At 37.5% G+C, this 15,147-nt stretch overlaps 1 protein-coding gene across 1 annotated transcript in view; it reads left to right on the top strand.

Moving 5' to 3' along the window:
• HNRNPLL (heterogeneous nuclear ribonucleoprotein L like) overlaps positions 1 to 12,653 on the top strand; it is a 23,163-nt gene extending 10,510 nt beyond the window's left edge. The window contains exons 4-12 of the mRNA XM_009274797.2: positions 2,415 to 2,511; positions 2,600 to 2,672; positions 6,633 to 6,704; positions 8,396 to 8,613; positions 8,771 to 8,892; positions 9,313 to 9,514; positions 10,508 to 10,565; positions 10,684 to 10,782; positions 12,015 to 12,653. Coding sequence (XP_009273072.1) covers positions 2,415 to 2,511; positions 2,600 to 2,672; positions 6,633 to 6,704; positions 8,396 to 8,613; positions 8,771 to 8,892; positions 9,313 to 9,514; positions 10,508 to 10,565; positions 10,684 to 10,782; positions 12,015 to 12,070 — 997 coding nt within the window. The 3' untranslated portion in view covers positions 12,071 to 12,653. The remainder of the gene's footprint in view (positions 1 to 2,414; positions 2,512 to 2,599; positions 2,673 to 6,632; positions 6,705 to 8,395; positions 8,614 to 8,770; positions 8,893 to 9,312; positions 9,515 to 10,507; positions 10,566 to 10,683; positions 10,783 to 12,014) is intronic.
• Positions 12,654 to 15,147: the final 2,494 nt, after the last annotated feature.

A 15,147-nucleotide genomic window follows, 5' to 3' on the forward strand; every position in this document is an offset into this window, starting at 1 on the left:
GAGAAGGCTTTGGGGAGACCTTCTTGCAGCCTATCAGTACTTAAAGGGGGCTTATAAAAAAGATGGCGGCAAACTTTTTAGCAGGGCCTGTTGCGACAGGACAAGGGGGAATGGCTTTAAACTAAAGGGGGGTAGATTTAGGCTAGATATAAGGAAGAAATTTTTTACGCTGAGGGTGGTGAAGCACTGGCACAGGTTGCCCAGAGAGGTGGTGGATGCCCCATCCCTGGAAACATTCAAGGTCAGGCTGGACGGGGCTCTGAGAGACCTGATCTAGTTGAAGATGTCCCTGCCCACGTCAGGGGGGTTGGACTAGATGACCTTAGAGGTCCCTTCCAACCCAAACTATTCTATGGTTCTGTGATTCTAAGGCTAATAATTGCAGACATGAAATATGTCATAGGTTTGACAGTGCATTATGCACAAAAGTTTCATGGTGTCTGCCTGTGTTGATACTCAAGAAATGGATAAGGGATTGCAGAGGTACAGTTTGAATTCTTTAGACTCTTCTAAAATAGTTCTAATATATACTGCTTGTCTTACTATTCTGACTTTAATAAAGCCCGAGACCAACTTAGACCTGTTTATCATGTGTTGAGGAAATTCTCTGCTCTGTTATCCTACTGTTTACTGTATTTATAGTGTTAAGTTGTACATAGGATGAATGTTCAAAGTTGTTAATGTGTTACTGCAGTTTGCAAAGTCCGAAGTCTGATATGATTACGCCTTAGTTTATAAAACTCTGATAGCCCTCTTCCTAGAGACTGATTACCCTCCATTTCTGAGCTGTTACCTGGACAAAATTGTACCAAAATCTCAGAAATTCTTTTGTGATTTCAGATGCTACCGATGTGGCAGGCTTTATTAGTGGGTCACTTCTGTAACATGTGACGTAACCCGTGGCTGCATTTGATGATTTGCCAGGCAAAAAGAATTACCCTAACTTTCATAAAAGCAAACTAATTGCTGTTTATCTGTAGAAGACTTAAACTGTGTGTCCTAACAGACAGTAGTTTGACTTAACTATGATAGTGTGTCGAGTTTCTGGTAAGCAGTGTTGTCTGGATCAGATGACTTGTACAGTTGGGGGTTATTCTGCATCTTGTGAAAGATTAGGGAAGTTGTGGGGAGGATCCTGCACATACTCTGAAACTACCATACTTCTGTCCTTTGAATTAAATTCTGCAACATGCCTTTTATTAAAAACAAAAACTCACAAATGTGAACAAAGTAATGCAGCAGTGTAGGTAAACGGTTTGGGGGGGATGGGGGAAAAAAGTGAGCTTCAAGACAAGCCTTGTTTGAAAAGTTCAAAAATTTACTCAAATTTCAGTGCTAATTGCAGTACCCATTACTTTTGCAGAGGTGCTCCCACAGTTCTAGCCAGTGTCAAACAATTTCTTAGAGGTCTGGGAAGCTTAACTTTTCTCACTCTTAAATTCCACAGTGAACCTACATCACCTTGGAAGAAGTTGGGCTGCAGGAATGTGGTAAAACAAAAGGAATATGCTATTGATACAGACTACTTCCAAAATTTCACTAAATCATATCAAAGGATGGCGCAAAATGTCTGGTCTGTTGAAAGGATCAGGCTTTCTGACACCATATGTTATTGAGTATGTATGAGATCATGGATTGCCATGTGCCAAGGTTCAGGTACATTTTTCTGCTAGTCATAGAACTAATCTTGGAGTGTGTAGAGGATATGAAATAACCTACATGTTGGAGCCTGGTACACGCATCTGCCTTGAGCAGTGGATTTAACGCAATCTGCTTGTTGTATTTTTTGATGCAAGATGATTATTTGTTCATTCAAAGTATCTCTCAGTTCTGTGGTTTTATTTGGCTAACAAGCTAAAAAGGGCGTACCCTTTCTTAGTTCTTTTCACTGTGAAGAAACTACTGAGTTCATGTTCTCCCTACCCATGAGTCTCTAGCTAATGCTAGCTGTGAGAAGAGATGCATTGTGTTAAGTCACGCCTTCTTGCCCCTGAGGTCTGATCCCTTCCCAAATGATGCAGCTTGAACTTTCCCTTAAAACTTGCCCTTCAAATATTCTCTAGGCTTGCTGGGAACTTTGTGTCCTCTGATGAAAATTACTAAATCCACCAGAATATCCCCTTCCAAACGATATAAGCTCAGAGCATAAACAAAGCTTGCATCTGTATAATCCACACTGAAGAATTTACTAATTTATGAATGGTGTCATCATGTGCTGCTTACATCTCAAAAACAGATGCTTAACATAAGTTTAGCTGATATATACTTGTTGGTAATTTTATATTTAAGTCTGTATAGAGTTCTTGTAAGGTATACAATAGTGAAATATCTGCAGGCTACAAAAATAAAGCTGTATCAGAAGAAAGGGACATGAATGAGACACCTGGGGAAAATATCCTTAACGTGATGTGTATGTTTGAATCAGTGTTTTGTGCCCAGAAGGCGAAGGCTGCACTCAATGGAGCAGATATCTATGCAGGATGCTGCACACTAAAAATTGAATATGCGAGGGTAATGCTTGGACCTTCTTTTTTAATTTTACTAGAAAAATACATATAATCAAGACTTAACCTTTTTCACTTTTACTTTATTTGAACAGCCAACTCGACTTAATGTCATTAGAAACGACAACGATAGTTGGGACTACACTAAACCATATCTGGGCCGACGAGGTAGGTTTTCATATGTTATCGCTGTAGATGTTTGACTGTACTAATGACAATCCTTTATACATGGTCAGGCTGTATCGCAGTAGTCATTTCAAAGCAAGCCAGTGCTGCTGAAGGCTGTGTTCACAAGCCAGGAAATTAACCCTGAGCCCTAGTGCCCCCTACTGCCGTGTGCTTGAGCCACTTAGTTCAACAAGGAGCCCACACCTGCAAGCACCTTCGCAGTTCTCAAGGACTTGCATTTCTCCAAGCAGCTCTCTCTCTTTGGAGGAGAGGAAACCTGGTACAGACTATTCCTTACAAACTACAAACTTGCACACTGCTTCTCCTTCGAAAGGACTCTTTTCCCCTATGTTGGACGAGGCATTAAGAAGGATAGAGGACTTCAGCAGGCTGACTCTACACTTCATCATGCACCACATCGGCATCAGCAAAAAAAACCAAACAAACAAACAAAAAAACCCTCTGAAAAAACTCAGACTTGCAATTCACCTTGTCTGCATACTGCATGCACCACCACCACAAGTTTTTAAAGGAGGACACTTTCAGTACTTCAGATTTGTATGGGATGAATAACATGATAGACTGTACCCATTCTGTTCAAGTTTGTATGTATGCTGGTCTTATTTCCCTTAAAATTACAACTGAAAAATTGAGAACCTCCAAAATTAAGAGCCTCTCTTGTTGGTATCATTGACGTTGTAATCTTTTTATTACTTGCTGTATGTGAGAGTTGCATTCAGTCTTAACAGTGTAAATATTGTCTAGTAGTAGGGAAATTTAATCCTTATCTGTAGATAGTTGGAACTGAGCAGTGCAATATCAGATAGGTCCCCCCAGTTATATTTAAGTATTAAAATAGGGAGATTCATAATTGGTACAGGCATGCTGTCTCTTAAGTACTCAGCTGTAAAAATTACTAAGCTTAACTCATGTCAGTGGAAACTATGACTATATATGTAAAGACAAACTGCTGTGTAGCCTAACTCCTGTAAAGTGTTTCTTTAAGAAAAAAAAAATCTGTAACTATTGAGTGCAGTGTTCAGTAACTTATGTACAATAATGTGTGCAATGTAAAGTTAGAAAAGCGAAGACAATGTGTCCAAGATAGAGTATCTACTTATCAAAGGCTATATAAGAACCAGGGCTTTGGCTGTCTCAAGTGATATGCACTTTCAAAGTAATTCTGCAGAGACGCTGGGCTTGTAAAACTGTTGTACAACTAAAAACTTAGGGCTTGAATTTTCAAAATGAAGTTCTTGTAAAAAGTTAACAAGGGAGCTACAGTATTGGTTGCAGCTTGTAGATTATGACTATTTGTATGAGGACTCAAATTTTTGTTCTCAAATTCCTGAGTTAAAAAAGGAATTTTGAAGAAACTCAAGGGCAAGAAAAAAATCTGAAGGTTTGAATTTGAAAAATCTGAAGGATTAATTTGACCCTTATATCTTTTGATCATTGCAGTGTTTGGAGGCTGACTTGTAACATTGTGCATCTAATTACATTATGTAATTGGTCTGCAGATAGATATGGCTGTATGAACTAAATGTTCCCCAAGCTAGAGAAAACAGTGGAAAATGAAAAACTTAGGATGGGTATGGCTTGCTCTTTCTTAAGAACTCTCACACTACTCTCGTTTTCCTTTTGTTACTTTGACAGCCTGTCTCTATTTCCTATACATCACTCTACTACACATAAGAGGAAAAGAGTTAGACTTGTATTATATACATATATCTGTATGTCATGCTATATTGTATATAGCATGATTTTTCCATTTACTGTGGCCCACATCCATTTATCTAGAAAATGGGAATATAAATTGTTGAATGAACACTGAAATGTACTTGAGAAAGCAGGCATCTAGAGCAATTTTGCCCATAAAGTAATCCAGGACTTTTTTTTTTGAGAGAGAGTTTTCGTATTTGTGCTTCAACTTACTGTTGCAGCAGTGTTGTTTGGCTTTTGAACTTAATGTGACCTGAACTGTAGGGATCTGACTGCAGCAAACAAGATCTTAGTCCAAAGGAATTTCATTCTGAGAACAGGCATGCTAATACATCCTTTCAGAATTTCACCCCCCCCTCAAATCTTAGGAAGGAAATGCATTTTGCTAATGACTTTTTTTGTTTAAATAACTGTTTTTAGTTCTTTATGGTAACAAATTACAGACTTCCCCATAGTATTTCTCCACTTAAGTAAACTTCCTAACAAGGTGCCTGCTGCTATGAACCCATATTGCATTAGATTGAACTGAAAAACCCACCTGACTTTTAGTATTCTACTTGCTTTTAGCTAGAAAGTTCAAACTGTAGTTCAGAGCATTTCTTTTGGTGGTAATACCAGCATACACAGTGACTCCAGGACCTGATTTAAAAACAAAACCAAAAAACAACAAACCCCAAACTTAAACTAGATTATAAAGAATCTTTCCTTTCAGAATTATTTTTAACACAGATCAGTATTCATGTTTCAATGCCTGTTTGCACAAGTATTTGTACTGGCACAATTGAGGGACTTTGTTCAAGGAAGGAACAAGTATGGGGCAAGGAGAGAGCAGTGGAATACACCATCACGAGGAGGAGATATTTGTCAAACTGTGTTCTCCCAGAATTCTTTATTTGAAGAATATGGTCCTTTAGTAAAGAAAATTACTGTGTGCGGTTTCAAAGGATTTAACTCCACAGACTGGAATTAGAAACTTGATTTTTCTGAAAGATGATTACTGCATACAGTTTAAATGCTCAAAATACTTGATATGACTGTCCATTTGCTTTCTAGAGCCAAGAACCAGAGCTGTTACCCTGAAAAGGGAATAGAAAAACAAAACTTGACAAAAGTAATCTTCTATGTATTTGAAGGCACTCAGCACTGTTCTCTCTTCAGGCTTTATTGCCAAAGTAAATATCTGACTTTGAACCTCTCCTCAAAATCCTGAGCAGAAAGGGCACATGTGTTTTCATCTCCCACTGTTGTGTTGTCTAATGGGAATAGTTCCTGTTTTTCAGGGGAAGTACCTCCAGCTGCATTGGACTGGAGTTGCCATTTTCAGCAGTCATACTTAAATTTCCTGGGAACTATCATACACTGATAAGTGTCTTGCCCTGTATTTTCAACGTGGCTTTTTTAATTGTGAGAAATCAATTGCTGCTTACCACAAAGAAATCTGGAAGTTTAGATTTTCTTTGTCATGCAGCATGGATCTGATTAGATAATACAGCTTTGGCTATGATGCACTGCTTTCCTCCAGTAATGTAGACCCCTTGCTTAACTTTATATCCTAGAGAACTGGGTTTTCTTAAAGGATTGACCGTTGTTCAAGTGCATTATTCAGTGATGTTTTTCTTCAGTTGAACTGTTATGTGCTGCTGATAATGCAATAATGTACAATCCTTTCAGCACGCCCATAAATCAGTAGGTGTTCTGTAAATATATATGTACACGTATGTAATACTCTCTGTTTACTGATTATGAAACCATGTAATACAGGTTGTTGTTGGCTTATGCTGAAACTTCTTGAAAGAAGCCCACTTTGAAAATGTGTTGCTGTTGAAGCTAATATTATGATTCAGGTACTGTCTTTCAAAAGTACTGCATTTCAAATTTGTTTTAAGAGACACATAGGTAAATCCTGCTGTATGGTGTTATCTATACTAATGTGTGGTGTCTGTTTAGGAAAACTATTGGGTATTTCCATAAACTTTAAATGTCTGCATCTCCTCATTGGCCACTGCCCCCAATCAACTTAAGTGCAATTTGTTATACAGATGGCAGTCTTTTAATTTTGGTGTCCCAGGGCACAGCTTGTGGTTTTAGATGTATAATGAATGAGAAATTGTTTATAAAATTAACAAGGACTCAAATTACTTTTTTTGCTTCTTAACTAGAAGCTTTGTGTCTTAACTGGAGAAATCAAGTGCGTAGTTGTGCATACTAAACTGTTTTCTTTCCCTTCCCACATGTTAGACAGAGGGAAGGGCCGCCAGAGGCAAGCTATTTTGGGAGAGCACCCATCATCATTTAGACATGATGGTTATGGTAAGTAACATAGGATGACAGGTGGTTATGATTTCTTTACATGTTATGGGGAATTCTAAATGTTCAATCAATGCTTAACTGTGGACCCCTACAGCATGAGTAGTTCACTATTGTGCTGTACGTGCAGTGCTGTCAGTCCATGTTCTGAAAATGCTAGTGATTCACTGAAATCTATGTGCATTTGTTGCCGTACTTCTTCCTTTCACGGAGAGCATCTGGCTCTACAAATTTATTCTCTGGAAGAATGTTTCCTTTCAGCTGCCATCACCCTAGCAATGGATGGAAAATGACATCTGTACTGGGAAAGCAGTTTTCTAAAAAATGGCAACATAGCTTGATCAGTGGTTTGATGCAACACAGAGCTCTGATGTTCTTGCATGCAAAGCTGTGAATTGTGGGCTTTGCGTTTCTTCTAATTTAGCTAATTCTGAAAAGGTATAGCTATGTGACTGTATAAGAACGATGTTTTGGAATTAGTGCTGTAGTTGTTACTAGTGCTATCTGTAGATGAAGATCTGCTGTCACTTTCATGTGTTGGACCAAGACCTCAGGGTTGAGAAACTAATGTACCCAGTTAGATGTGACTTTTCTAGTTATTTACTCTCTTAACTGTCAGATGCAATGTGATTTGTCTTGCCTCTTTCTTTGCAAATGTATTTGTGATATTTTACAATGTGGGTTGACCTTCTACCTACTTTTTCCAAAGGTTCTTCAAATCTCCAGAATTTCCAAGTTCCACCTTGTATTCACTGATGTTCTTTTTTCATTCTTCTGATACACCCTTCTACCTTAAGTAATGTGGCTGTCTCCTCCTATACCACTGTCTCCCTTTCAATACTGCTTTTTGCTGGGGAAAATAGGACAAAAGGTTCCTTTTATACTTGGCTTATGTGAATTTCATATTATTTTTCTCTCAGAAGAACAGGGATCCTCTCCTTGGTCTGTAATACTGATGTTTTCTATAAACAGAAGTATTGCATACTAGTAATGTTTCTTCATTAAAAAAAAAAAGGAAATTGTCTATTTCAGTGAAACTTGTCACTTTACCTGTAGTGCAAAATAGGACAGCTTCATTTTGCATTAATGCAGGGGTTTAAGTATTCCTGTTTCTTCCAAATGAGCTGTTTGTAGAAAGGCAGTCTTCTGACTTAATCTCTTGTCTCTGAAAAAGAGCTGTCATCTCCTCTCCTCTCCTGACCTCTGACTAAAAATTCACTCCTTTTGGTTTGTTTTCCCTACTTTGTAATGTTCTTTCTTGGTGTCATGTAACTCTATAAGTACACGTTGCAATATTGCTGAAGGTTTATTTTAAATATTTCTTCTGATAGGTTTATGTTCAAATATTTTGTATGGTGCAGGGAAGATACTATTTTTATAATTACTGAAATACCTTTTTTCACTTGTGTGTAAAAACAATACCATGAAACAGCTCCTTCCTTCTTGTCTGGTAAAGTAAGAAGAGACCTGGAACGTTAAAGGGAATAGAAGAGGGGTTGTTTTTGTTTGTTTTTTTGTTTGTTCTTTGGTTTTTGGGGTTTTTAATTGGAAAAAGAATTAATGGAAACTGCTGTAACGTTGTTTTCCTCCCTTCCCCCCTTTAAATATGCATTACGTGTGTGGGCTTTTAATGCATGATTAAGTAGTGAAACTTGTTTCAAACAATATGAAAGCATGGTCTTTCATCTCCTTAGGGTCACATGGTCCTTTGTTGCCCTTGCCGAGCCGGTACCGAATGGGATCTCGGGACACTCCAGAACTTGTTGCTTATCCATTGCCCCAGGCATCCTCCTCTTACATGCATGGTGGAAATCCTTCTGGGTCAGTTGTCATGGTTAGTGGGTTGCATCAGCTAAAGATGAACTGTTCAAGGGTCTTCAACCTGTTCTGCTTGTATGGAAACATTGAGAAGGTAAGGCATAATTTATTAGAAACTTGGAAACTCTCTAGTCATTTTAATTGTTTTGGAAAAAGCCTGGCTGAGATGGTCTAAAAATATTTCCTAATAACTTATAAACTCTTGGTTGGGCTGTTTGTTGCAAAGTAATTTTTTCCCTTATCTATCTTAGGTGAAATTTATGAAGACTATTCCAGGCACGGCACTGGTTGAAATGGGTGATGAATATGCTGTGGAAAGAGCTGTCACACATCTCAACAATGTCAAGTTATTTGGTAAGAGACTTAATGTCTGGTAAATATGTTTTATCAGATTAATAGTCTACCAGTGGGCAGATGGAATGAGGTTGCAAATGGACAATATCCCATTGTTCTGTAATCATTGTTGGAGTTATGATTTCCAGTTTGCAACTATTATTTATTTATTACTATTTATAATTTTGTTATTATTTATATTAATAAAGCATATGGGCATTACATGGATTGGCTGTTAATAAACTGTATTCCCTAATGTGTCTTATCCATCCTTTCTACATTTTTTTTAAGGAAGGTGTCAAATCCAACCCATCTTGTTCTCCTTCTATTTCAAATTGTTGTAAAGAAATGTCAGCTCTGTTGTGGTTAGATCAATAATCTGTGTGCAAAGTATGTGAGTCTTAATTATTTAAGAAACTTTAACTATATATATATATCTCTATCTCTCCTTAAATCTCAGTGTTTCCAAGCAGCATTCAGTAGTTCCAAGCCAGATATTTGAACTGGAGGATGGCACGAGTAGTTACAAGGATTTTGCAATGAGTAAGAATAATCGCTTCACCAGTGCTGGTCAAGCATCTAAGAACATCATCCAACCCCCCTCATGTGTGCTACATTATTATAATGTTCCCCTGTGTGTAACTGAAGAAACATTTGTAAAGGTAGGCAGTTGAAATGACTGTGACATGTAGTGCTTTGGGGCTCTATCCTAGCTTTTACACTGTGCTACTTTTTTAAAAGAAATAACTGGGATAGTTACAGCATAGTGACTGGAAGAGAACTGGTTTTCAAAAATAGGTTTGTAGCCTCTCTATATAGAAGCTGTGTGTGTATATATACACCCCCCTCTATTTTCACACTTCTGGCATTATTCTCTCCATTTTCTTCTTTTTTTTTTCTTTTTTTTTTATGTGAGAAACAAGATCTTGGAAATAAAGTTGAGGAGCTTAATGTGTTTTTTGTGGAGGAAGGGGAAGAGACTCACAGAATGCCAAATACAGGGAAAGTTAGGACTAAATTCGCAAAAGATTTACTGACTCCCTGAGATGGTTACTCTAATGACTGCTAGGATAATTTGGAATGGATAGAAGCATGCACCTGGAGCGGTTTGCACAGTTGAGTCCTAAATGAACTCTGGATGCTTAAAACATGCAATACTGGGCCTCTCGAGTGGAGGCAGTGGTAAAACTGATGATGGTTCAGTGAGTTCTTTTTCAGTTCAATAAATTTTTTTTTTTTTAAGCTCTGTCTGAAAGTTAAGTTTGGTTCATGAGTGATGTGCTTGTAGGTACAACTTCTGAGCTATTGTATTGAAGTGGGAATGTCAAAAAGAAGAATCTGTTTCTATTTAAATATGTTGTTTGAGGTAGTAGTGATACCAGTACTCTCAACAATTTTTGTGCCTATAAAATCATATTTATCATGGGACAGCACAGATATATGAACCTTGTTTTGCATACTATAGAATGGTATTCTAAAGAGTTACCAATCTAAACATATTTTTAAAATAATAATTTGCCATAAATTCTTGGAAGCTTTCTTAAAGAGTCAGTATTTTCCTTTTTGTGTGTCTCTTCCAGGAACTTGGAATTTTTGCTTATGTGTTTATGTGCGTTTTTACTGGAGTTTTACCTCTTATTTTATTTTTGTGACAGTTATGTGAGGATCATGAAGTTCTCAGCTTTATTAAATACAAAGTGTTTGATCCAAAACGTAAGTAAACTTTGACCTGTTTGGAGAGTTATTTGAATTCCAGTTTTGATAAGAGCATACACTGTCAGGAGATGTTACTGATCCCCTCCTTCCCTTTTTTTATTTCTCATTTTGACAGCTTCTGCCAAAACACTGTCTGGTCTGTTGGAATGGGAATGTAAGACAGATGCAGTGGAAGCTCTCACTGTACTTAATCACTACCAGATAAGAGTCCCAAGTAAGTCAATTTTACTGATCTTACTGCTATAAATTTTTTTCTTGTTTTCTTTCATGTTGATACTGCCTTTGTAAAAGGTGAGGCTTCAGCAGCTCAGTGTGCAGGTAAAACCTGCGTCGTTCTTATATGTATATATATGCTGTATTTTATATATATATACACACACACATACTGTACTATATATATTACTATACAAATGCAAAAGAGAAATCTGCAATATTTTTGGGCAGAAGATTCTTTAAGTTACACAGCTTACTGCTCGGAATTAACTGCTCCTGTAGTGGGTTCTCTTTCAAATCAGAAATTGTGAGGCCAAGCTGAGTTTAGCTCCAAACTAGTAAGAATAGAGGGGGAGTTCACCTGCTAAACAAGTACACAATAGGCCAGATGTACACTTCAATTAAGATAGTTTACTGGATTAAATGGAATTTTTCTGGGTGTTTACAGACATAACGTTGAATCCAGCCCAGTGTCTAATATTATTTTAAACCTACCTCCTCCAAACTATTACGGCTTTGTCTCCCTGTCAAGTGTAAATCTTTCCTATCCCTTCCCTCCGCCCCCCTCTTGTCCACCTTCTCAATGGACTGAGACTACTTCAAGGGCAGAATATTTTTTTAAGATACTATTGATAACATACTGTTCACAATTTCAGATTTATCTCAGTTTGGAGAGGTGATAACAGCAGAAGAACTTACTCTTTCAACATGTAAAAGGCAAACCCTAACGTATAATCAAATATAGCTATCACAGGAAAAGACAGTGTTCTAAAACAAAGACTTTTCTCAAACACGTGTAAATATGGTCTAGTGCCACTCTGTCTCTGACAGAAACGCCACATTCTAAGTCTTGACTTCCTTAAATATCTATACCTTTTGTCTTTGAAATTGCCTGTTAAATACTACTTTTATAAATAGTTCAGCTAGGAAGAGGGGCAACGATAATGGTAGTCTATCTTGTGTATAGTACAACATTTGGAACTCTATCTACGTTCCCTTGTGCCCAGATCCATCACTTTGTTTTTATGTCTAAAAAATGCTGGTAGACTATCAGTAACGCTTACTTACAGGTCATCTGGTGTTTGTGGGCCACTGGTGGGTGTAGGTGGGGAGGTGTGAGCCTTAAGTCTACAGAATTGGTAAACTTGTCAGATTATGCAAGGTGATCTTGATCAGCAGGAAAGCTATGCTCAGTAAAATGCCCTGAGTATGTTACATGTTGTCTCCTGACAGATGGCTCCAACCCTTATACCTTGAAGCTTTGCTTCTCTACTTCATCCCATTTATAGAGAAGAGGACAGCATGTTAAGAGCTACATTCACCTTGATTTGCAAGTTTAAAACTACACTTCGTTCACAAAGCTCTAAAGTGGTTGTTCTAATGTTGCCTTGTTTCAACTTAATTCTAATATCTTTTATCTTGTTTTATAATAAATGGATGTTCCTTCATAAATACAAACCAGATTTTTTCTTTTTGCCTCTGAGAAGTACATGTTGTAAGCTTACTACAAAGTTTGTATTTTGTTAGTGTAGTATCTTCAAATGTCTAAAGAAGCACCAGTAGTATAAAAAGATTGTTTTCTTCCAAAAATGAAATATATTTGCATTTTCGATAATGTTAAAGATTAGCAAGTATTTTTCCATTTGTAGTCTTAATTGGCAGATAGAACTATTACATCAGATTTTTAAATGTAGAAGTTGTTTTTCAGTATGTTAAGTAGTGAAGTATGTTGCAATACTTAAAAAGCTTGTATTTATAAAATGCTTTAATCAGGTTAACGTTGCACATACCGAATTTTTAGTAGTATAGACTTGATTTATAGTTCAAACAAAGCTAATGTAGAAAATTATTAAGTATGTACACGTGTATGGTGTGAATTCATACTTATTTAAAGCGGTTTTTGGTTTTTTTAAAAAACTATTTTCCATTTGCATTAGCATGATGCCATCTATAGCTCGTCCCACCGTAGGGGCCTTTTAAAAATTAAAATTGCAAGCCTGTATCAATGTGTTCATCCTCATTTTCCATAATTTAAACTTAAATCTTCGGTGTTTAACATATCTTCTTGACTTTTTTTTTTAAAGTAGTGGTTATGACATGCCAAATGGTAAAAGTTGGATATGTGAGAAGATTGAGCACAATAGAAACCAAGGTGGTAAAAGTAGTTAAAACAAAAAGCAAGCCCCACCATACTCTCTCATACCTGGACAGTTAATTCGATGTTTTCTTTTGTCTGATTTATCTTATACATCTGTTATGACCATGAAAGAATTCATAGGGTGAATAGACTTGGCTAGCCTCTCACTTAAACTGAGGTAATCTAGGTGGGATTCAGATAATGTAACTAATTACATAATGTGAGATTAATGAGGTGAGAAATCTTTCTCTTTTGGGAAGATGATTTGTTTTGTCCCAGTACTCTGAAACCTCTGTTCTCTCTTCTAGAACTGGAGTTGCATCTTACCTGGGCTAAACCCCCAGAACTGGGAATCCAAGCAGGGAAGTCTGGGAGCTGTTGTCCTAGGCTCTGTGTTTGTTCCCCTTTCTGAATTTGCAGCAAGGTGTTTAGGGCTTCTTTCAGTTCTGCTCTTGGTGATCAGAGAGTATTTGTTTTATCAGATATTTTATGTTTTATCATACAAGTTCTGTCTTTACAGATTTTATCCATGTCCATCCTTAATGCAAGATTATTTGTGCAGTGTGCTTGTCCTTGAGAGATTATGTTGCAGTATGTTTACAGATTGTGGGCATTGCACAGGTTTCTAAATACAGACTGGATTTTCCCCATTCTTAATTTCAAGGCAAACACATTTTCCCTTGTATGATAGGGTGGATCAGCTGTCCTTCGGGTTTTCTCATCAACAATGATTCATTTTTGCCCTGTCTACCTCCATTTTATTCATGCTTCAGGTATTGAGTATTTCAGGTATTCAAATCAGGCTTCTAGTGTCTGAACTGGGAACTGAAGGACAGCTGCTCTTTGGCAGCTCTTTCTGCATAGGGTTTGGAATAATACTAGCCTCCTGTCTGGTAGGTGGCACACTTACTTGCGTTTTAGGGGTACTGCTAACACTCTTTCAGCCTCAGTACTTTTCCCCCAGAAATTGCTTCCAGAGAGATCCAGCATAGAAGGCTATGTGCCATATCTTGCTACTTGCCAACAGAAATGCTGGGTACTAGTGAAATGTTCTGCGCTGCATAGTGTTTTAACTGTAAATGGTCTCTCCCAATCATTCATTTCTCTTCCATCAACTTGAATGTTCTGTGGAAACCTGTTTCTTCTGTCATAACTTGCATTGCTATTTGTATTAATGTAGTCTCAGAAGTCAAGTTGTTTGTAGTAGAGCATTAAAAATAGTATGTTATCTGTTGGTCCAGTTTGGGATGTAGGATGAGTGACCCTTAAAGCATTCAGGGTTTAAAAAAAAAAAAGAAGAAAGGAAAAAAAAGCACTTTAATGTGTCCGTGTCCTCAGTGGATCACAGCATTCAGTGCCTAAAATGTTCAGGTGAAAGGCATCTTTCCTGTGGCTGCCCAGATCAAACAGAGGACAGACTAGTTCCAGGTGTATCTGAGAGGACTTGATACCAGCTAGAAGTCCCAAATGCAAAATGAGTAGCCTGTGCCATGTGGGGAAGAAAAGAGAGGAGACTGAAAAATTGTTCAAGTTTCTTTCTCCTTAAAATAATCATCTTATTCATGTAAAAGTCGATAACAGGAAAGATTCCTTGTTGGTGTTACGCTTCACCTGCCTTTGCTGGGCAGGTGAAGAGTTAGTTACTCCAAGGGGAGTGAAGTTTGTCTATCATTTGGCAGTGGTATTACTAGACTTGTTAGATTAAAATTAAACAATTAAGGTCTCTCGATGCATTTCCCCCCCCCCCCCCCCCCCCCTTCCCTCTCCACCCCCACCACAACAACAAAACACCCTCTCTTTTGCATAAGCCATACAAGCAAAATAGTGAACATTGCTATGCACATTCCCTGCTTGTAAGCTGCTGGCATTCACACTGTAATATCTTCATGTCTGTTCCACTGTTTGTTTTGTTAAAAAAAAAAAGTTTATTTTTTCTAATTGATCACCTTTCATTGGAGGTAAATGATATATTGAGGTGGAGATCTGTTTTGTCTTCTCTCATGATACTCTAATCAGTGTTTATTTTTCCTTATATGCAAGAAGGGGGAATAGTTGCTTTTTGACTTTCTATACCACCACAGCAAGATAGAGTGTATCGCTAGGGTGATAATAAGAAAATACTTAAAAGAAACCATTCAGAAAGTGTTTGGGTGTCCTGCTTTATGAAAGGAATGATACAACTTAATGTGGTGTCACTAAGTCTGTCTTTTAGTAAGGGATACTATTTGG

Source organism: Aptenodytes forsteri, unplaced genomic scaffold, assembly GCF_000699145.1.
Source record: "Aptenodytes forsteri isolate BGI_AS27 unplaced genomic scaffold, ASM69914v1 Scaffold272, whole genome shotgun sequence".
Taxonomy (NCBI): Eukaryota; Metazoa; Chordata; class Aves; order Sphenisciformes; family Spheniscidae; genus Aptenodytes; species Aptenodytes forsteri.